The sequence below is a fragment of the Episyrphus balteatus genome, chromosome 1, assembly GCF_945859705.1.
Source record: "Episyrphus balteatus chromosome 1, idEpiBalt1.1, whole genome shotgun sequence".
Taxonomy (NCBI): domain Eukaryota; kingdom Metazoa; phylum Arthropoda; class Insecta; order Diptera; family Syrphidae; genus Episyrphus; species Episyrphus balteatus.
The window spans coordinates 47099458-47123804 of record NC_079134.1 but is presented as its reverse complement, the minus strand read 5'-3'; the positions used below and the strand labels follow the sequence as shown (position 1 = coordinate 47123804).

The window sequence follows — 24347 nt, the reverse complement described above, 5'->3', positions numbered from 1 at the left end:
TAGAGGGGATAAATACAATCATTGTTTAATATGGGAGGGGGGGTCAATGTCCCCCCGTTTTGGCGGGAGGGTCAATTTTCTAAAAAAAATACTTAAAATAAAAAAAAATTATTAAAAAACAACGGCAACACTTACAGTTTTGATTGATACTTTTTTCAAAAGCTAGAATTATAAACTTAATATTAATTTTAAAATGAAGTTATTTTAATCAATTGTTTTTGAAATACCCGATTTCAAACTCAAAACTTGTGAAAAAAAGTTTAAAAAGCACATTGAGTACAATTTTCACAAAGACTGTGGACTCCTATACGAAATTCATCGACAAAGTAAACTGCCTTAATTGATTTCTTATCAAATCATGAAAATCATAATGTTCCTATGCCTTCTACTTTTTGAGAAAATTGAAAAATAGACAAAATACTTTCTTTATCGGAATCACTCGTTTATTTCAAAAACAATTGATTAAAATACTTTCATTTTAAAATTAATATTAAGTTTATAATTCTAGCTTTTGAAAAAAGTATCAATCAAAACTGTAAGTGTTGCCGTTGTTTTTTAACATTTTTTTTTTATTTTAAGTATTTTTTTTAGAAAATTGACCCTCCCGCCAAAACGGGGGGACATTGACCCCCCCTCCCATATTAAACAATGATTGTATTTAACCCCTCTACAAAATCTCGTTATCAGTTCTTGGTGCTTAAGTTATCGTACTTTCCCCTCAAATGTTTCTGTTTTACTTGAGTAAAACCAAAAATGCGAAAAAAAAGATAGATTAAAATGGCCATACTTCGGTTAATTTTCAATGAAAAAATTTAGTGAGTACAGCATTTTGAAGGAAATTTAATCTTCTTTTTTTCTTTGGAGCAGCGTTTATGTCTATCTCAACCCAAAAAAAATATACAAGTAAAAAAGCAAAAAAACTCAAAAAATCGATTTTTTTGATATTTTTTTTATGATTGTTTCGACTATTTTGGTATGGAAATTTTGTTTTTAAATTTTTAAAAAACATTATTCCAATAGGAAATTTAATTCTCTACAAAAAGTTTTATGTGCAATATATCAAAATTTTGCTTGGTTTATGAGGTATATTGAAAAAACCAAAAAGGGGGCTTTTGCACCCCTATCTTCAGTTTCCACCCTCTCATTTAATAGCACTCCGCGGTTTTATCTTCTTTTATAACCCATTGAACGATTCCTGCAATAAAAACCCGTGAACGTCTTAGTTCCTTTCTAAACTACATAATCAATAGCCTATTATGGTTTTCTTTCATTATTGGAAATTTGTTTATAACATATTTTCAATCATTTCTAACTGTTTTCATTAAAATAAAACAATTTGATTCCATTCAAGACCTCGTCAACAACAATATTTTCGTAATGATACCAAGTTTTCAATGGGAAATAGTTAAAGACGAGTCTTATCCAAAAGGCTTAGAAGAAATAATTCTTCCGATTGCTTTTGAACCATTTCTATCTGAATTTTTACGAAACATTGATTTTGCATATGCTGGAGATAAAGATAGATCCCAGTTCTACATAAGCTTTCAATCTTTATTTAAAAAGAGTTTATTTCGTATTGCTCATGAAGTTATTAATAGCCATCATTTTGGATATGTTTTACCACATAGATCTCAATTTAAAGAAATATTAAATGATTTTATTGTTGAAATTAAAGAAACTGGTTTACTTCAGAAGTGGGATACAGATGCAGTTTATCAAGCCAAGGCAAAAGGTTTTGAATCAGAATTGTATAAAGATTATGTTCATGAAGAAGTTCATGGTCCATTGGAATTACATCAGTTGCAGTTTTTATGGAATTTTTTATTGATCGGATTGGCAGTTTCAACAGTTGTATTTTTATTTGAATTAGTTTTTTGGGAAGTCCTCAAATACAAATGTAATTCCTTGTACCGAAAATATTTTAAGAAATCTTAAAGATAACTTTTTTTCTGCAAGATACAGTTGAAACTCGATTAACCGGGATGGTCGGGACCGAGTCCATTACGGATAATCGAAAATCCCGAATAATAGAACTTTCTTTTCTGAAACAAAAAATTATATTTATTTAAGTATTTATTAAAAAACTTATATACGAACAGTGTTCATATATTACGGATAGTAGAGTTTATTACGGATAACAGAGTTTAAACTAATACGTTGTCTTTATTTTCGAGAACAAATTTCCAATTTTTTCATCACGGATAATAGAGCGTCCCGGTTAATCGAATCCCGGATAATCGAGTTTCAACTGTATATATAAAAGTGTTATAAGTGTTATACGAATTACTAATTAAGAAAAATTGTAAGAATGTTAGTATGTATATTTCTAATTTAGACTTAATTTATCATACACCGTTATTTAAAAACGGATTTTGTGAATCACTTTTTTCTGGACATTTTTAAATGTGTTAAAATTGGTAGATATGTTGGTTGTAAAGTACAAATATGTTATATATTATTATCTTTGAAAAGAATATAAATAAATTCATAGTTACTAAAAGTTTTTATAATTTATTTTTAAATAAATTTAAGTGGATGTTAATAAATAAATTGTGAAGTTTTCTTTTGAGTACTAAATTTGCATTAAACTGATAAATTTGGCATGTTTGTTTTATTCAAATTTTTAATATAATCTCTTTGTTCGAGAAAAAAAATTTATTTAAATTTTTTGGTCTCCTACTCTTATTTGTATAGGAAATAGGATATTGATTATGTCTTAAAAATCATAACAATGAGGATGGCACCCTACATTTTTTTTTTAGATAGAAGAGAGTATTATCTAAAATATGGTGTAGAGTTTAGCTTTTTAGTGCATAAAAAGTTATACTGTTTTGATCATAGAAGATTTTTGTCAGTGTAGTTTTATTTTGAATAGGATTGCCACATTTGTAGACTTACTTATTTTATTTTATTTTATTTTATTTTATTTTATTTTATTTTATTTTATTTTATTTTATTTTATTTTATTTTATTTTATTTTATTTTATTTTATTTTATTTTATTTTATTTTATTTTATTTTATTTTATTTTGTTTTATTTTATTTTATTTTATTTTATTTTATTTTATTTTATTTTACTTTATTTTATTATTGTTTTTTACTATTTAGACTTTTGTTTCGCATTTCAAACATTTTTTTTTTCTGGCCAAACAACAAAGATATAAATGTATTAGTTAAGTGAGAAATTTTCCTTTAAAATTGGGTTGATACATAGAAGTCCCCATTTTAGAAGTGGCAACCCTATTTTTTAATTTTCAGTATTAACTTATCTTTTATTTGACACCAATTTTAACCTCTAACCTTATGAGCTAAGTAATTCGACGCACGGTCGCCTCTCCGACTATGTTGTTTATCTGACAATTGAGAAATTGGCCCTAAAAGTACTTTGTTACAATTTAAGTCTTTATAAATTAAAGTGATAAATGAGTTTCATTTCTAAAATTAAAACCAATTTAACGGAATCACATTATTAACCAAATTATTGCAACCAAAATTTATGCGTTGATTGCAGCGTTACCACTTGCAGAAAAAAAGTCGAAGTAGATTTGAAGAAAAAATGGAAGTAGATTGAGAAAAATCGAAGTAGATTTCAAAATATCCTTTTCTTTATAAAAAACCTATATTAATAGAAAATAATTCTATTAAATTTACTTAAGTTAAATAATTAATTTAGTAAAAACAACTAACAACAAAAAATTGAATTCTTTCCAACTACATATTTTCGGTGTAAATGTATTTTTATATATTGTTTTATAACAATTTTTAGTCAAATTTTTGGTTTTCTGAAAAAAAAAAACAAGTAGATTTGGCTTATATTTTGATAACTTGAGCCTAGTACGCAGATCGCGCTAAAATTTATCTTTCATACAAATTTCCTCCAAAGATAAATTTTAGCGAGGATTTTTATCCAGGTAGTACGCAGTTCACGCGCTAAATTCGAATTCTCATCTACTACTTTTGCAAAAAGTCTCCACTCAATTTAGCTCGCGAAATAATGCTCAGCGCATTTTTTCACAGATAAATTTTGACATTTTTGTGGTTGTTGTTGTTGCTGCAAGGAATAAGAGGCAAAAAAAACCTTGGAATATATAAAAGAAGAGAAATAAAACAAAATGAGAGCGTAAAAAAGGTATTCTGCAGGTAAAAAAAAATATGTAATGTAATATTGAATGTAAGCTGGTATAAGTAAATGAAACTGTGATTCAGCCGTTATTTTTAAATTTAAATTTATCTTGGCTTTTAGCGAACGCGTGTAGAGATAAAAATTGTCGAGATAAAATTTAGTTTAGCGCGATCTGCGTACTGGGCTTTGAAGTAGATTGGAACAGAGATTTTAAAATGAAGTAGATTTTGATATTTTTTGAATGGTGCGAAGTAGGAAGTAGATTTTAATTTTTTTTGAAAAAAAGAAGTAGATCTACTTCAATTGAAGTAAAGTGGTACCACTGGTTGATTGTCTCTTTTTTTTAATTTTGAACATAAACATATTCTTGTTTTATTAAATCGAGTTGACGCATACTACTTTTCTAGTCACTCGACCTGATCATGACTAACCGGGTCTGGTCAGGGGCGTATACAGGTTTACTTCTTGGGGGGGGTCATGCCGAAATTTTTTATATAACAATTTTGATAACTTAGGCATAAAAAAGTGATAGTTGAATTACAAATATTAAATTTTTTTCGTTTTACATTTCGTCGGTCTCATAAGGAAACCTCGTAACTCCAGCTTTTTTCAAAAATGACTTTTGAATGCCATTTTTTAGAAAATATGTCAGCGGAGCAACGCAGAAAATTTGAAGTCATTCCGAAAACTCTAAATAGACTTAAATTCAAATTTTGCACAGCACGTTACTCCCTAAAATTTTGATTTTTGGAGTTACGAGGTTTGCTTATGAGGCCAACGATTTTGAATCTGAAGAGTTCTAAAGAATTTCCAAACAAAAACGGTATATAGTTCGCTTGCTTTAGTTTAGCGTCTATCATTAAGTCTTGACCAATTAAGGCGTTCCTGTTTTAAAAAAGACACTGATGTTCGGTTCTCAGTTGAATAATTTGCCTTAAAAACAACTCTGTATTGTTTTCCGCTAGCCCAAAGTTATTTTAAAACTTATAATGAAAAATAAAATCTTTTTTATTTAATAAGTGTAACTTTTGAATTAAAAGATTCCTAAATCGATAGTTGTTTCAAAAAATTTAAGATTAACTCTCTAATCGTGTACAAAATTCACAATTTTGATCGGAAGAATGTATTGAATTGGAACAGTGCAAAAAAAAGGTTTGAGAAATGATATTTCTAAAAATTTTGCCGAATATCTTCAACAATAATTGACCTGTCAATCAGAAAGCCCACAATTTTTTCAACAAAATGCGCCACACAGCAAGGCAACAGAAAATTTATTTAATAGTTTATTCTCTTCATCCATCAAATATAATCCTAACTTTTCATGCACAAATCTGCGTTGTTTTTAATTCAAATTTCCCTTTCGCGAAGATTTGACTCTAAAAAACTTAAAGTTTGTGTCGAAATCAATTATAAAATGGCTCCATGAACAATTGCACAATTATAAATTCATCATATCATAATTTATAGTCTCAGAGCCGGCAGCAGATTTCTTGCTTGAGAGGTAACCAATTTATATTAATACAGCAAGGAGTTCCATCTTCCATTTATAGCGATAACAAACATGTAAGTCTGCCAGCTTGTATCGGCGCCGATTCTGAGAAAAAGTGCAATAACATTGCAGTTTTTTTTAATGATTATGGAACCAACAAAAAAGTTTGGCATTACAACAGTTTATTCCTGAAACCAAAAAAATTGGTTTAAGTGAATTTTAAATACAAAAAGTGGACAGACTGAATCGTTTAAATTTTGATGTATAATCATTTGAAAAAACTGCACTGTTATTACAATATTTCTCAGAATCGGCGCAGATACAAGCTGGCAGATATACATGTTTTTTTATCGCTATAAGTGGACCTCCTTGCTCTAATAATATATGTAAATCGGTTACCTGTCGCGCAAGAAATCTATTGCCGGCTCGCAAGAAATATGCTGCCAGCTTTCGGTCTTGCCCGAAAACGCGATTGAAGTTTGAGTAATGTATAAAAATGGATGAGTTCTTGAGGATAAATCCGTTTATTTTTATTGGAAAGAGTTGCCTTACAGATGATTTTTTTTACCTACCCAATTCAATTTCTTTTTAAAAGTTTGAATATACCTGCTTGTTCGGATTTTAAATCTATACAAAACTCTAGAGCAAAATTCGCTAAAAATAAATCCGAATCCCCAAAACATGGTAAAACAGGTTGTTTGAATACCAAAAATTTTTTTTCACTTTTCATTTCTGTTCATGTTCTTAAACTTCAATATTTCAAAATCATCTTTCTTTAAGGAATTGAGTACAATATATCAATTTCTTGCTTAAGTTTTGAGGTCTTGGGGGGGGTCATGACCCCGTGACCCCCCCCTTGTATACGCCGTTGGGTCTGGTTCTTGCAGCGGTCATTTAGATTTGATTTTATTAACTTCAGTTGACAAAGTGTAGAAACATGGATCGCACATCTTTTTATTTGGTGTTTCTTTAACCAGTGAAATAAATATTTTTTGTGTTTGCAATTAAGTTTTAGTCTTGTTTAAAATACACAGATATGACACTAATACTGTGTATTTTAAACAAGACTTAAACTTAATTTCAACTATTCGACTTTTTTCTTTTTTTTAATTTTTTATATCCTCAATACAAATTGGAAAAAAATTACAGGAAAAAAAACAATAGTTTCACAGTTTCTTGTTTAACCAAATAAAAATACAAATACAAACCGTGTTGTTTGAAGTTTAAAATTTTCATAGCAAAATGACCAGTTATTATAAATTTGCAAAGTTATTGTGCATTATGATTGTGCTAGAAATTCTGAACACGGTTCAGCCACAACACCCAAACGATTTGAATAGTTCGAACTTAAAAAAACTCTACCGGTATACCGATGAGCCCGAGATAAATGTGCTTAAGTTGGAAGATTATTATTATTATTTATTAGCAAGTAATTAAAATTAATATAATATAGTTGTAAAAAGAGCCAAGCTGCATTTACATCATTGGTAGTACTCAATATAAGAGTTATTTTGAGATATTGGGCCACCTTTAATTCCATCCTTAAGGGTAGATACAAGAGATTTTCTGTGTTGCACTTGCTTTATTGCATATCATAGTACAAGTAATAAAACATTTTTATTAATATGATACATGATTTCACAGTATTTTTCAACGCCCGATCGAATAAAATTCATACCAAAATCTCTCGACCATCATTTAAAAAGTTATTGGACTCTTTAAGAATAGTCTTTTACTTATAGAGCAAGAATCAGAATTTTACCAAATTGCTCTTTGAAAAAAAAATAATACCTAAAATATGTCCATCAAAATATTTTGGGTAAAAGGGTGTTTTTTTTTTAGCAGAATGAAATGGTACCGGTGTTGGAAACCTTGTTTTCATAAAAAATTCTAAGGATAAATTTGCACAGAGAAAAATATGACCCGCTAAAAATTAACAGATTGCCATATTGTTTTACCGTCCATACATTTCATAAGGAAATCTAATAAAAATCAACGATTAATAAGGTTTTTTTAAGGAGATTTCTTATTATTTTTATAGAGAAAATCTTATTAAAATTTGACTGAAAAGTTGATTTTTTTTTTGCAACTTAGCACTAGAACAAAAATCGCGATCAATATTTTCATGGCAGGTTGGTTCAGGTGGTAAGGTGGCGACTAATGATTTGAAGTCTCCAGTTCGATTCCCAGCCTGGTCATCGTTTTTTTTTATTTTTTTGCAGATTTTAAAACAATAAGGAAAACCCGATTGTTTTAATAAGGTTTCCTTCTTGGATGAAAACCATAGAGAAATCTTATTGTTTTTGTTCTATTTTATGTGGTCTATTTTTCTCTATGCGGGTACATGAAAATTCTTAAGGAAAGTGCCCAAAAACTGGGTCTCGGAATCAACTTAACTTTCCAAGAGGGCAATATTCCAACAAATACGGCCAAGGTAGTAAAGAAATGGTTGCTGTGCAATGTTATTACGCAAGTTAAACATTCCGCTTTCTCTCCAGATTTGAATCCTTATGAACACCTATGAGTTAACGTAGAAAAAAGGGTTCGTCAGCATACAATAGCCAACAAGAATGACCTCAAAACGATCCTACTTGACGAAGGAAACAAAAATTCCTTCAGATACGACTGCCAAGCTTTTCCATTCGATGAGACACAGATTGCAGAAAGTGATCAAGATCAGAGGAGGTCCTACTAGTTAAGTTTATTTTTTCCTTACGTAAAGCGACTTTTGTTTAGTTTTTTTAACGAAAATTAGTAGAACTAGACATAGACTTTTTTGTTCCATATTTTTTTCTTTTTGTGCTAAGAATTTTTGTTATTTTAAGTTTTTAAATGGTATAATTTTGTTGAAAAGTTATTTGTTGATATACTCTCTTTCATTACTGGTACTTTTAAAAAAATTTCGATATCGTAAGCTCAATATTTAAAGAAAAAAATTAAAAAAATTGGAGCTGTACAGAGACTTTAAGGACTATATGTATATAAGTGGAGGTGTTTTTAAAAATGCATATGTATATATATATATTTTTTTTTGAATCATTTTTTTGAAAATAGCTCCTCCCTCCTAAACGAAGGGAGATCCCCAAGTAACAAATTAACTTGTATAAGGTTCAATGCAAACTATTTTTTGACTTTTGTAAGAAGAAGGACAAGTCTTATGCAAACCATTTTAGCGCACACTATCGAATTTCCTCAAGACCTTCCTCCACAGGCAATCCAGCGTAAAACGATCTTATGCAGGCCTTTTTACAAAACAACGAAACATTTTAGCGAGGCTAAAGCTTCGCTAAGGAAACTATCATTTGCATTGGATGTTATAATAAGGCCTTATAGAGGTTGTTATTAGATGTTGAATTTATGAATAAAAAAAAAATGATTTTATTGAATTATCTTTTTTTTCTTTTTATTTTTTTTTCTATTTTGTTTTTTTTTCTTCTTTTTTGGCTGTTGTTCTGAAATTGGGAGAACTTTATTTTGATTGAAAAAGAACACATTTTTTTTAATTTCACAAATGGCCCGGCCATGAATCGATCCCACGTACCTCCGCATACCAGCGCAGCACTTTACCCAGTAGTACATGCTCGAACATTTGAGATGAGTGGAAAAAAGGGAGCTACTTGATAACTCACATTGAAATGCAATGTTTTTTTCTAATGCACTAGAAAAATTGCATAATTTGAAGAAAAAACATTGCATACTTATAAGAATAAAATATTGCATACTTAAAAGATAAAAACATTGCGTACTTAAAATAACATCTTGAAACAGGGCTTATAGAGGCCTTCTGTCACTTGAAAATACGAGGCTTCCTTAGAACGGTTCAAAAAGGTCTTAAGAAGGCCTTCTTTAAATAAAAATTTACAAGGCTTCCTCTAAACACTTCTAGGATAGGGAGTCTTAAAGAGAGCTCCTTTCTTTCTAAAATGGTTGACTTGTGTAATCAAGCCTTAAACTAAACATTTGGGAGCGGGTCAAAATTCTGACTTCAAAATTCTGATTTAAAAAATTCTGCTTTTTTCAAGAAAATTCTGTTTTTCAAAATTCTGCTTTTTTTCTATTCTGTCTTTCAAAATTCTGCTTTTCAAAATTCTGCCACAATTTTTTACAAAAAAATTCTGCAAATTCTGCTTTTTTTTCTTAGCATATGCGTTTACTTTACCAAAATACTACTCAGTAATGTTTTTTAGGTTGGTATTTTCTTAACTACTTGCTGTTTAACCATCACAAATTATTTTCAAACTGCTTAGAGCACTGACTTTCTTATAACTCACATCTATTCGAGTATACCGTTGAAAACTAATTATAGAAACGATGTTGTGTGATAAAGTATATTTCTTTTCTTATTTAATGTTTTGAATATCAATTTTTGTTTGACGAAAACTTATTCTCAATATTTTTAAATTTATTGATTTATCAAAAAAATACGAATATTACAAAAAAATGACAAAGTAGGTACTGTAAGTGAGTAATCTCAAATAGGCAGCAAATTTTGCTAGAAGATGATTTTACAAAATTCTGCCAAAAATACAGAATTTTGTAAAACAGAATTTTGAAAAGCAGAATTTTGAAAAATAGACTCTTCAAAAGCAGAATTTTGAAAGCAGAATTTTAAAAAGTAGAATTTTGAAAGCAGAATTTTGACCCCAACCCTAAACCTATACAAACTACAGCTTGTCGAATCGAAAAAACCTTATACCTTATGCAAGCCAAATTGTTACAAATTGGGTGGGACACCCCTTCCCATGGTAAAAAAAATGCTTGCATTTGACTTCTTTACAAGAATCTGTTTCTAAGTTTTACCGCCTTAGTTATCGTACTATCCCCTCAAGAACAACAAACGGACTCGTCAATTTTGGCTAGTAAGGTCAAATACTTCAAGATTTTTACACTAGCTGTCGCTCTTTGTTTCACAGAAGGGTTAAGCTACCAGACATGTAAGTAAAGTATACCTAATATAATATTAAACTATTATAATCGTTGTTGTTGTTTCTCTATTTTAAGACCTTATACAAACTAAGGTACACTTTAAAGCAAGTTGTGTATGTTCCCACTCTTTGACAAAAATGCTCACACAGTTATTGTTTTGAACTTAAATACTTTGAAATAAAATAAACAAAACCATAAATCTGCAAAAAAAGCTTTGTTGATATATCTTAATGACAAGTTTTTTCCCGCATCAAATCTCACAAAAAGTCTTCAAGTGCATATATAAATTTGAGCATACAAAGTCTTTATATGCAAGACGAAAAAAACACCGTCGCAAACTATCCATACACGGAAATCACTGCCGACACACATGCGACATGCCACTGAACTCGACTTCCTTCTTAACTACCATATCGTTAGCCATCAGTGTCTTTCATGCCCTAAAGCCACCTTTTTTCACAGACATCCAAAAACATATTGTAACTCTATTCGCATTTGGCACTTCTATAAATGAATTTATATCTATTGTCAATCAAATAACAGCACTTTGTCGGTCGGTCAATACACCATTTAAATATTAAAAAACAATTATTAGGATTTTCTATTGTACACTATATTCTTCCAAAACCCATTCAATCTACAATGCTCGTTTAGGCCAATAAATAATTCATCATGCAGATGAGCCACCGAAGACAATAATAATTATAAATCGCAAAGTTGGAACTTGAAACTCGACATAACACATTCATGCAAGTTGTTTGGTCTTTAGTTAAAAAGTTATTACTATTCCCCGCATGTTTTTTTGGTAATGGAATGTTAAGACTGTAGACATGAAATAAATGCAACATGTTGTTTGACTATCCTATACTCGTATTATACTGCCGCATATATCGACGCTGCCGCGGCCGCGTTATACCCGCAGATGAACCAGACTCAAAATGCAAGCATTACGTCATGACTTGCGTTTGGCAAGTTATATAGAAAAAAAGCCTGAAGAATTGTTTGCTGAATAAAATGAAGGCATATCTATAAAAAAAAAATAAAGTATCTCACACTGCAAAACTTTTCAAAGCAAAAAAAAAAAAAAAACTAAAAACTTAAACGAAAAAAAAAAAATTGCTGGTTAGCATGAGTCGAATGGCTCAATGGTAGCCCCACGTAGACGGGAGGTTTACTGCCACTAGAGTGAGCATTGGTGGATCATAACTCTGTGACCACCACTCGAAGTAACATCAACCAAAACAAAATTCATACAAAAAATTTAAAAGTTGAATAGTGCGTTGATATGTGATAAACTTTTTTGAATTTAAACTTTAAATTTAGAGCAGATAAAAAATATATATAATTTTTGGACTTTTTTTTTATTTTTGACAAAAATGCGTATAACCAGTGATGGTGCAATTTACCTGATTGGTTTGGTAATAATTTATTCTTGTGCAAGTTGTAAGGTTTTGAGATGAATTTAGTCAAATCAAGATTTTAAGAATTATTTTTTTTTAAAATATAGTGACAAATGCTCAACGAGTTTTATTACAGTCATTATATCTTGGAGATGCATCGAATTTTAATACATCAAGGGAAGATTGTGTGTGGAAACGTGGAAATGATTTGTATGACAAGTGTCCTGATCCAGATATTAATCTTTATTTGTATACGAAACTGAATGGAACAAGGCGCCAAGTGAGTTTATTTTAGGTTTAATTTAATTTTATGATTTGGTTTTTTTTTTTTGTTTATTTAAAAAGATTGCTCTTATTATTTTGATTTTATTCTCACATAGCTTTGAATTGTGACAAAAATGTTTGGCTTTTATTATGTAATGAAAAACTAAACAAAATAATAATTCACGTTTTTGTCATAAATTATTATAAACTTAATTAAGGTCATATCGTAGTTTTTTTTTACCCATCACGACCATTTGTTAGAGACGATTCACATCATTGGCAGTCATAAAATGATTAGAATGTTTCTACACAGATGATATGGTTATTCAAAATAAGAGATTTATTTTATATCCAAATGATTGCTTTTTGGTATGAGTAGCAAACTACTAAGCCTACGTTGGACTTTGGAGTATGAAACCTTGATTTACTTTTAACACACCAATTACTATAAGAACTGAATTTGTTTGTATTACAAAATACAACCAGTAGTGGATTTATCAGTTTTTATTGGAAAAATTGGACTAAATTGTATTATTACATAGATGTTATGACAATAAAGCATGTTTTAAGTTAATTGCAATATTAGTGACAACTTGCTAAAATTAGTACTTTGTGATCACAAAAATAACAATGTGAAAATGCCATTAGTTTTGGGTTTTTAAAAAATTGATCACTTTGGTAGGTTCTAACTAAAACAAACTCAACTTGAAAGTAGGCAGAACAGCTCTGATGATGATTTTTTACGTGCACTATAGGACATAATGTACTTTATAGAATGTTTAAAAATCGTAAAAAACCCACCTTAAGATATCAATTAGGCATGATATTACGATTATGAATATGCCAAGAAAGTTTGTCTATCTGTTAATGTGTCTATCTCAATCTTATTTGAAAAAAAAAACTTTTAATACTTTTTACCATTTCTTTTAAAAATAAATGATAAAATTAAACTAAAATTATTCTCTTTTACAAATTTTGCTATAAGAGAACGTTCGACTTGGTCGAATTTTATAGATCCTTAATTTTAAATGGAAAGTGTTTATACTTGTAAAAATAACACAAAACTGTTGTCAAGGCAATCGGGGTCTCATGGTTTTTATTGATCCATACGATCTAGTATTGTAGATTGTTTTTAAACTGTTTCGGTTTGGTTATTTTTGGGCATAAAGCGAGAAAAAAGCAATATTTTAAAACTGTTGTATGGGATTTATATTTATTTATTTTTTTTTTCAAATCGTTTTTATATTTAAAAAATTGAAAAAAAAAAAAATAAAAAAAAAGAAATTTTAGTCGGCACATACAAAAATTTCAAAAAATTTTCGTTGGAAAAAAAAATTCAACTTTTCTGTTAGGGAATCATCAAAAATTTTTAACTAACAAGTTTGAAATATACTCTCTATCATCGTTATAATATACTTAATTGTTACTTCGAGTTCCATTATTAAAGATTTATGAATCCTAAACTTGCCCTTAGTACGTTTATCGTAAGCTACAATTAAATAATTAAATTAAATTAGTTGATTATCGATACAATTTATGTACCCCCTAAACAAGGATGGGTGTATTCATCCCATTGACGTAATACACATTGACTTATCGACCGGTAATAGAATTAAAAAAATAGATAATGCCACACTTCTTAATCGATAAGAAAATAAGGATTTTTTATAATCGAGCAATTTATTATAAAATATGTAGAGTATTTTCTTGATGACTTTGAACCAGGAAAATAAAGAAAAACATTTTAAACAAGAATTAATTATTAATTAAATATTTAAAATTAAACCAAAATGATGCCATTCTCGGTCTGCCATATTGAATTTAGATGCATACAAATTGCGCAGAGTAATGGTATGTTTCTTTTTTTTTGCAATGTCAAGGTAAAACAATAATATAATAATTATACTTTTTACAATTTTTAAAATTTTATATTTTGTCATAAAAAAAATACTTCCAAAAAATACCTCAAATCCAAAACTGAACACATTCACAATCCAAAGCGTGATTCCTTCATTCATCTATTTCTATACCGATGGATCGAGCGTTCGCTATAGCTTGGTCTTTGAAGCGAAGGTTGTGTCTTCCCTTCCCGTATACAACCTAAGGGCTAGAGATTTTTTTCCATTAGCTCCATGTGACCAAGCGAGTGTTGTCTGGGTATTTTAGCTTTTAAAACTACATCCTCATCTAGGTACAGCTCATACAATTCATTATTATGTGTTCATCTCCATTAAGCCTCTTAGCATACAGGACCAAATATTCGTCGAAAAATGTTTCTTACAAGTATTAAGTCTCCTTTTTTGCTCATCATCCAATCCTCAGCGTCATAATTTGCTGTTCGCTGGGTGTCACCAAAATAATCTCGGTCAGTTCCAAATTGATCCGCAACTCAATTCCTGGAATAATCTTTATAACTGTAATAAAAATAAAAGCACGACTGGGGTCGCACGTACTTGCTCTTATGTTAAAAGTAAATCTTATCTTAAAGCTTTTTATAAAAAAAAATGAGGCAAAATTTTAAGTAATTAGATTTAACTAAACCATTTCTTATAATGTACAAAAGTACATAAAATCTGTTTTTATAATTAATAAAACACCGTTTTTCAAGGTTTTGATCACAAAATGAAGTATCACATCTGATTTCTTGCATGAAAAGGAATTTTGATAAAAATAATTTTGAAAATCGTTAGAGTCGTTTTTTTTTTTTTTAATTAATTTTTAATATATAAAAATTTTCTAACATAAAAAAAAAAGTTTGGTATGCCATTGTGAAGAAATAATTAATTTACACTTAAAAACAAAATTTCGCAACATATCAAAAACCCGTTTTCAAAAATTTGATTTTTCAAACAAAAAATTTGAAATATTTTTTTAAAAATCCAAAAATATAAAAATTTTCGTTGAAATCGAGTTAGTCTTATAAGAGATATTTTGAAAAAAAAAAACCGTTCTAATAAAGGTACCGTTAGTAACCTTCCAAAAAATATTTTTTTAAATCAAAAGTTGGGTCTTGTTTGTAAAATAGTACAAAAATTTTTTTATCAAAATCGTTAGAGCCGTTTTCGAGTTATTTGGTATAACTTGAAAAATTTGTATGAGAATTAAGTGAGATATAAAAAACAAACAAAAAAAAAAACAACTTTCAGAATTCTATAAAAATCATCTGTATCAAATTTGAAGAAAATCCTTCCACGCGTTTAGGCTGTGGAAATGTGTTCAAATGGACGTACAGGCGCACAGACACACGGACGGAATTGCGAGACCCACTTTTTCGGAATTCTCTATCATCGTAATGTTTGTTTTAATTTAAAACCTCAATTTTTTTTTCGACACGAAACCAATACTTGCCCTCCTATAGAGCAAGTAAAAACGAACAAAAAGTTTTAACCTCAGCTCTTTTGTTTGTCTTAAATCCGCTGGCTTATAATGAGTTTCTGATCAAAATTAGTCTGCATCTGCTGTTAATCCAAAGGTTTGTTTGAAAAAAGACTTGTCCAAACGGGCGTGCATGGTCAAAAATACAAATAGCTTCCATCTTTTGTACCGTACAGTCAAATAAGTAAAAATTGGCGTCGAATATATTGGAATCGTTTTGCTTTTAGCCTTTGTAGCTCAGAATATTTCGCTACACATTATTCCTGTGATAATTCCGCTCCTGAATTCAGTTTTAATTACTTCCATATACGTGCATTGGTAAGCAAAAGTCTGTTTGTACAAACATTTCTTTAACAAATTTAAGCTGAGAAAAAATTTAGATTATTTCATTTCGAAATCTAAGAACGAACCTTAAACTATTTTCAATGTAAGACTATAAAAAACAATTAAAACAACAAAATGTTTGTATTGCAGTTAGACATTAAAGAAGGCGATTGGTTACGGAATAATGAATGGGATCCCCAGAAGGAGAATATCATATTAATTCATGGCTATGCTGGAGGGGATAACACGCTTCCCATGTCAGTTCTTCGCGATGGTAAATTACTCTTAGTTAATTTTTTTATCGGAATGAAGATATAAAATATTTACAAAATGTATATTTTTTTTTCATAAGCCTACCTTCGTCATGGAAGTTACAATCTATTTGTTGCGGATTGGGGTGCATTAGCACTGCCACCATGCTATGTGGCTGCAGTGCATAATTTAAAGACTGTCGCTAGGTGTTTGGCTGAGAGTTTCACTTTCTTGCGAAATTCTGGAATGAAAGTGGATAGGACGACTTGCGTTGGCCATTCACTGGGAGCGCACATTTGTGGTTTAATGGCCAATTATTTGAACTTTAGAGTAGAACGAATTATTGGTAAGACAAAAAAATAATGTAATAAAAAGTGAATGGTATGATTTATTTGTATTTTTTTTTCTTGTTTTTTAAAAGGACTTGATCCAGCTCGTCCCCTTATCAAACCTGGAAATTCGAATCGTCTTGATAGTGGCGATGCTAAAGCTGTTCATGTTATTCATACAAATGCTGGTTTCTATGGAGAAACTGGTAAAGTTGGACATGTGGATTTTTGTGTTAATGGTGGGAAACGTCAGCCATATTGCGGTGGTACATCAAGTAAGTCTGAACTAACACAGATTCAATTATAAAATTCGCTATTTATATGTATACATACATAATACATAAGCTAATGAGATCGTAGATGTCATTTTTATAATCTATAGCCTCTACGAAATTTTGTTTCTTCATGAGAAAATGAATGCATCCTTGACTTCAAAACATTTGATTGATCTCAAAAATGATATGATAATAATTCCTTTAAATCGATTTTGGTTATGTTTTTGTTTTACTTATTTTCAGTTTTGATTCTAAAACCAAAGTCGGTCAAGTACCAATTTATTCTGACTTCTAAAATAGTTGAAAAACGCCAAAAATTTAAAGGTATCCTTAACCATCAATTGAATTAATTAAAAATTGCATAGGTTCAGGGGCTTTTAGTTTGCTTTAATAATTTTAATTTTTGTATTTTAAATATTTATAATTAAAAATTGCTTTAATTTTAGTCTACTTATGCTTTCTACAGAGAAATAAATAAATATTCTGCAATTCAAAGAGTTTACATAATGTTAAAATTTTGTATCATAGGTGATAAGGGGGAACCGAGTATTGATAACATTAGAAAATTTTCCTCAAAGCTTTCAAATTACAAAGCAATATCTTTAATCATAAAATTAAATTTAAAATACATTTATTGTTAAGAAAAGCTCAATCTGATAGCTGCAAAGAGATTCGATTGAACATCATTAAGTTGCCAACAAATATAAATTATTTAAAGTGCTAAACCTATAGCCCAATAATATCCCAATAATAGCCCAATAAACGCCCACTAAATGTAAACCTAAACAAAGCTTATCCTTGATCTACAAAAGGTGAAGTAGTTCCAATTAATGAGTCTGGTGTAACTACCTTCGAACTTAACTTTGAATTTTTCAAATACCAAAAAACCTATCTGCAGCAGTTTGTATTAGTTTATTATTTTAATGTTTTTGATTAGTACCTAATAAGTTAGCTGTCAAGTAATTGGATAAAAAAAGCAACGAAAAACGTTTTAACCAAATAATTAAACGTTAAAGTCTTTTTGATTTTTTGATCATTTTGATATAAAAAGATTAATTTTAAGAGCTAACAGCTTTGCTTATTTCGTAAAATGCACTGGAACTGGTTTTTTTGATTAAAAATATTGGATCAAGTCCTCCCTCTATGTTGAAAGATTTCAGTTTTCATAAGAGCCAATATATAAGCAACATGTACAAAAATCAGAACGATTTCAAATTTTAAGGACAAATTTACAAACTGAATTGACTAATTGTGTTAAAAACACCAAACAAAATTACTTGGTTTCTACAAAATTGAAGATATTCGAAGAGCAATATTAGGCAATTTACTTCCTTAAAGGCCGTTTAAAATAATTTTTGTCAACAATTGGTCTTTAAGATTTTAAACATTTTATGCATTTTTCACAATGATGCGTTCAACACTTTTGTCCGAGAACCTAGGATGTTCATTGGGCCATAGCCCATAGACAGCTTTGCTAATAATCATTTTTAGCAAGAAAACAAAACCGACTTCCATGGATCAAAACTAGGTTTTATGGTTTTAAAATAGTTCCTATGACTAAAAGTCAGCGAAATTGAAATGGGACCACACTGTAGCCACCAGCTTTCTAATACAAAAAGAATTATCAAAATTGATTTACTCAGTCCAAAATTTATGCGGTAACAAACATAAAAAAAAAAAAAAAAAAAAAAAAAAAAAAAAAGAGACGAATTGAATACCTCCTCCTTTTTGGAAGTCGGTAAAAATCAGAACTACCAGATTTAATGCATGGTCTTTCTTTTACGGAAATGATAATGGTTACTGGACTATTAGTACAAAAATGTATTCCAATTTTTTTTTATATAATTCTGGTTTTCACAAATTTGAATGTACAATATCATTTAAAGTGACAATTAATACCGGATCACAAGTTTTTGAACAAATTTGGTGAGCCAGAATCTGAAGATGCAACATATACCTACATATGTCAATACAAGTATACAAACAAAAAACGGTAACGCCAATCTTCAATAAAAATCCAGTTTTATTAGTATGGCTTTTGTTATAAAGTTTAATCAAAATCTTAAAAAATAATTTGATCAAAACCGTTAGAGATGTTTTCGAGAAAATTGGAATATACCTCGAAATTTTTACCAATTTCATTCAATGGCCGCCGAAATTTTTTTGAAATTTTTATTTAAAAAAAAAAATTCCACAAATTCTTTGTTACACAAGAAACTAAACTCAGTTTGAAGATTAAAATAACTCAAACGGTTGTTTTTGTCTTTTTATAAAATTAATGAAAAAATTGAATTAAATTTTTTTGTATGAATGCTATAAGAAACTTTACTACTTCGTGCGACGTAATCGTGCATTTTATTTGATTTTGGAAAAATGATAGAACATTATATTATATTAAAAAAAATTATTTTTTTAGCGGCTCTAACGATTTTCAATTGTTTTGTCTAAAAATTCCGTTTTATGCATTTGAAACGGTGTTTAATTAATTATAAAAACAGATTTTATTTTTTTTACAATTCTTATTAAATTTCTTACAAAATCAAATTTTAAGTTTTCCCTAATTTTTTTCAATAAAAAGCTTTAACATTAGAGTTTCAGTCGTGCATTTTTTTTCTCAACAGAATTGGAATAGTTGAAAATGGTCAACGTTTTATTTTTGATAAGAAACTAGATAATTTAATACGATAATTTAGTACAATGTGCATTGTGCAATTCTGAAAAAGCTTTTTTAAAATAGGATGTAAAATTTCAACGCATTTACATTTTAGTAATAAATAAAATGCACGACTGGGTCGCACGAACTTGCTCTTAGAGTTGAAATTGCTTAAATTTTTAAGACTTTTTATACCGAAATTTGGAAAAAAAATTAAATTCGTTTTTTTTTAATAAAATAAAATCTGAAATCAAATTGCCCCCCAAAACAAGTATGCAGTTTTGATTGATATATTAAGGTGCATTTTTAGAAAAAAAATTTAAAATCGTTAGAGCCGTTTTTTAAAAATCTAATTTCTTATAAATAATTTTTTGGGAAAAAAGTTTTAAAATAAAATTGGTATGCCATTTTGTAGAAATCACTAATTAACATCTAAAAACAAAATTTCAAAAAAATTCAATGTTTCGTTTTCGAAAATTTGATTTTTCAAAAAAAAAAATTTCAAATTTTTTTTAAAAATCCAAAAATTATTTTTTTGGTTCATATTTAAATTACATAAATGCTTCTTCACAAAAAGTTTCGTTGAAATCGAATAAGCAGTTTCGGAGATAAAACGGTTCTATGGCATGTACCGTTAATAATGATTTTCAAAAAAAAAAATTTTTCATAAAAAGATAGACCTTAACTTAAAACTAACATTAAAATTTTTTAAACAAAATCGTTGGAGCCGTTTTCGAGATATTTCAATTTTACTAAAATCGGAATATGATAAGTACCGTTATTTTTGGCCCAAAAAAATTAATTCCAAAAACCCCTCTGGAGAGTCGATAAATAACGCTACATACCAAGTTTGGTAATCGGTCCATCCGTTTAGGCTGTAGCTCCCTTATACAGACAGACAGACTGACAGACGGGTTTCCGGGACCCACTTTTTTGGCATTGTCTACCATCGTAATGTCATGGAAAAATGTTATCTCAACTTTTTTTTTATACGAATGCATAACTTGATATATAGTACCTATATCGCAAGTAAAAATGGTTAAGGACTGACTTAAAAAACTTACAGTTTAATAAAATTAATGTGTTTTATATCCACTTACAACACAATTTTTTTCAGATGCCAATCTTTGTAGTCACATTTGGTCGATATGCTATTTAGCTCAAAGTATTTACACCAATCAGGAACCACATGCAGAACCATGCTCTAGACGCTGTCCATCCGGCTTGAGAAGGATATCAAGGAGTCAAGCTCAATATAATGTGCGAAATGCTATTCCTATGGGAATGCATACACCAATGAGGTAATAATATTTTAAAGTTCATTAAATTACAATTATTGATTTTAATTTAAAAATTTCCTACTAAGTGCTTTTGGATCATACTGTTTGAAAGATAATACAACACCATTTTGTCCAGCTACAGAAGATGAAGTCGGTGATCCAAGATGCTGTCTAGCTGAAGCTGCTGAAGAAGTTACTGATAATAATTTACGTTTGTTTAGAAGATTAGTTTAAGAATTTTTGAAAAAAACATAAGACTTGATAATATTAAGAAAATTTAATAAACAAATTAGAAATTAATAGAAAATAAGTTAAGACGATGGTTATTGAATAAATGTAGAGTATATAAAAGTGTTAAAGGGATACAATTGGAATTTGAATTTCAATGTTGTGTTTATTTTAAAACAAATTTTGTTTTTAATCAACATACAAACTAAAATAATTTTATAAAATCTTTCTAACTGAGAATGTACCTCAATGTTCCAATTATTCCTGACTGACCTAAATATTGAAAACAAAACACAGAGTAGGAACCCATTTTTGATTTCATATTTTAGAGAAATGAGTGAATATAATTTAATATGCAACTCATGACTTTATGGACGTGATTTTCATTTCAATTTGCGTTTGGATGAATTATTTTTTATTTAATGGTCAACCAGTAAATGGAGGTTGAGAATGTGAACTGGAAATAGGTTATTTGGCCAAATCGATTTGTGTTGTGATTTGTTTTATTGCAATGTCCAATACTACCTTATGGATCGATTTTTTTTTTTTTTTGAAAACAACGAATATTTGTGCTAAACTAAAGAGGAACAGTAGGTACTATTTTTAATGTTTTGAAGAAAGAGATTTTTTTATCCGTTATGGTTAAATTAAGCTTTTCAAACAGATTTTTTTAATAACAAAAAAAAGAATGTTGTGAGTCACTTGTTGGGTCTTAAATCGGTCAAAAATATAATTCCATATTCTTTCAACTTAAGTTTTTAGTTTAATAGAAAAAAAAAACAGAAATTTTCATTCACAATGACAATTTACATTAATAGTAGATATAAAAGTGTGTTGATTTGTATTAAAATGCATTTTCTTCGTTAGAAGAAACATACCTTGAAAATTTTTTTTGATATCGGTAATATTGGTTATATTCTTACGCCATGTTCCATTAAAATATTAAATATTCACCGTCTGTTCAGAGGCTGTGATTTTTATAAGTGACTGTATTCATGGACCATAATTTGGCGTAAGTAAAAGTAAGTAGATATTAAGGGTATGACAGCATCTAGATTCTAGATTATGAACCCACTGCTGTGGAGTTTTAAATTTGACAAAAAAAAAGTAGATCTTAGTTAAATTCTTAACCGATTTTCAAAAAATTTCAACCTTGTTGAAATTAGCATAAATTACATCATATGTTATAGTAGTGCAAATTATACATGAATCGGTGATTGTTAAAACAACATAAGTGACAAATTTTTTGAAACCACTTTTATAACTGTTTTGCATTGCTTATGGGTAGAGCTAGCGTTGAGAGCAAAACCAACATGATTTGATATTTGGATCATATAAAATTTCGAGGTTAAAATACGCATTTAGTGCAACATACATACAACATATCTCTTCTGCCAATTTTGAAATTGAGTGTTAAAACACCTTAAGTACTTCATATTAATTTGTTTTTTTTTTACATTCAACGCTGGAAAAACGAAGTAAGTAAACTGTTGTTTCTTAAGCTAGAACTTCATCGAAACACAAAGTCAAAAAAAAGTATAAAAAGTAAACAAAAGTACAAAATAACAAAAACAATTTTATTAATGTGACATTTAAAAATTAAAATTATTTGACAAATTAGAAAATTTTTTGTACTTTTTTCGCTTTGTGTTTCTATGTAGTTCAGGCTTTACAGTTTTTCGATGATTTAGTGTCAGTCATTCGGTCATTCGAATGGAATTGCATCTTTCAAAATGTTCTTGTTAATAAATTAAATTGGTACCAAATGAAAAAAACTATATCTTAGGAAAAAGTTTTACTATGAATTTTTCTCTGCATTTGGATTAAGAATGTAAGATATTGCAATATTAGTATTGGTAATGCATCTTGCAATGTGTGAAGGACATATTGAATTAAATTTTTATTTTGAATATAAAATATGATGCTCTGTTATTTTCCCTGAGCCATTAACTTCGACATTTTGTTCTAGAGTTTTCAAGCTATTAATACCAGCAAAGAATTGAAAATGCAAACTAAAAAAAAAATCGTAAATCTTGTCTTAAAGGATTCTAGTTTGGGTTCTATTGGTTTGATATTCAAAATCAACTCAGGGAAAATTACAAACCATCATATTTTTCACTTCAAATAAACATTAAAATTCAATGAGACAATCAATAAAAAGTGTTAAATGCAAAAATGCATTTTATACTATTTTGAAGTACCTACGTCACAAGGATAAAACTTTTGCACAATGTTAGTAAGACTTAACTACATCAAAAAATAACAAATTCATTGCTGGCCGTGGAACGTCCACTTTCGCCTATTTGTTTAATGTTCTTGTTTTTTAATGTATGTATTAATAAAATTGCGTTTCGGACGCGTTTCAGACGCGTTTTGGACGCGTTTCGGACGCACTTTGAACGCGTTTCGGACGCGTTTTGGACGCATTTTGGACGCATTTTGGACGCGTTTTGAACGCATTTTGGACACGTTTCGGACGCGTTTTGAACGCGTTTGATGCGTTTCGGACGCGTTTCGGGTGTGTTTTGGACGCGTTTCGGACGCGTTTCTGACGCGTTTCGGACGCGTTTTGAACGCGTTTTGGGCGTGTTTCAGGCGCATTTTGGACGCGTTGAGATAGGATAAATAGACCCGGAGAATTGATTTTCTTGCAATTCAAATACCATTTTTGAAGCTTGATGTTGACTGCTCAGTAACTTTAAGTTAGACACATCATTTTTAAGTTTCAAGCTATGTATTATACACATAAGCCAACCACTTGTTCATTACTTGTATTTATTATTTTTTTTTTTTGAAGAAAAAATACTACTTCCAAGAAATCTATTTTTCGTTACATAATATTTAAATGTGTGTTAAACTAATATGACGTCGGAAATTAAACTTTTTTAAGGTGTTACCTTTTATTTCTCTTGCCACTTTTGAACTAACAAAATTACAAAAAACAATTGTATTTCAACCATTGTAGTTACTAGCAAATATTTTGCATCTCCAACAAGAGAAAGTCTTTCTTTTTGTTATTATATTTAGTAGCCTCATCACGTACAACGAAAATAAAATGTTGCATTTGAATTTTTCAAAGCAAAAATAGAATCGTCCGTTGTCGTCGTCGTCGTCGAGTCACTTAAGACCTTTGTCACCTTAAATAAAAAGTATGTTGGTAAAACTTGCATCAATTGAAGGCAAAGTTAAAGTTACTTAATTATTTTTGTAAAAAAAAAACAGTTTACATTTTCTCCAACAGCAAATTTAAAATTCGAAAAGTGTCCCAAAAATGTTCAAAGTTGAGTGAAGCCACCGCGATCGCGGTTGCAGTTAAGTCTTTTGCTGCTTTTGTGTGTTGAAGAAGTGTTGAGTGCGTTAGATGTTGATAAACATTTAGGTTTAGTTTTTTTATAAATAAAAACAAATAAAAATATAAACAAAACAAATA

At 29.2% G+C, this 24347-nt stretch overlaps 1 protein-coding gene across 1 annotated transcript; it reads left to right on the top strand.

Moving 5' to 3' along the window:
- The first annotated feature begins 1377 nt into the window (after window positions 1-1377).
- LOC129920392 (phospholipase A1-like) lies at window positions 1378-21045 on the top strand. The gene is made up of 7 exons (XM_056001675.1): window positions 1378-1897; window positions 12045-12217; window positions 16051-16174; window positions 16253-16498; window positions 16574-16756; window positions 20527-20710; window positions 20776-21045. The coding sequence occupies exons 1-7, from the start codon at window positions 1378-1380 to the stop codon at window positions 20921-20923; spliced, it is 1578 nt and encodes a 525-aa protein (XP_055857650.1). The 3' UTR covers window positions 20924-21045.
- Window positions 21046-24347: the final 3302 nt, after the last annotated feature.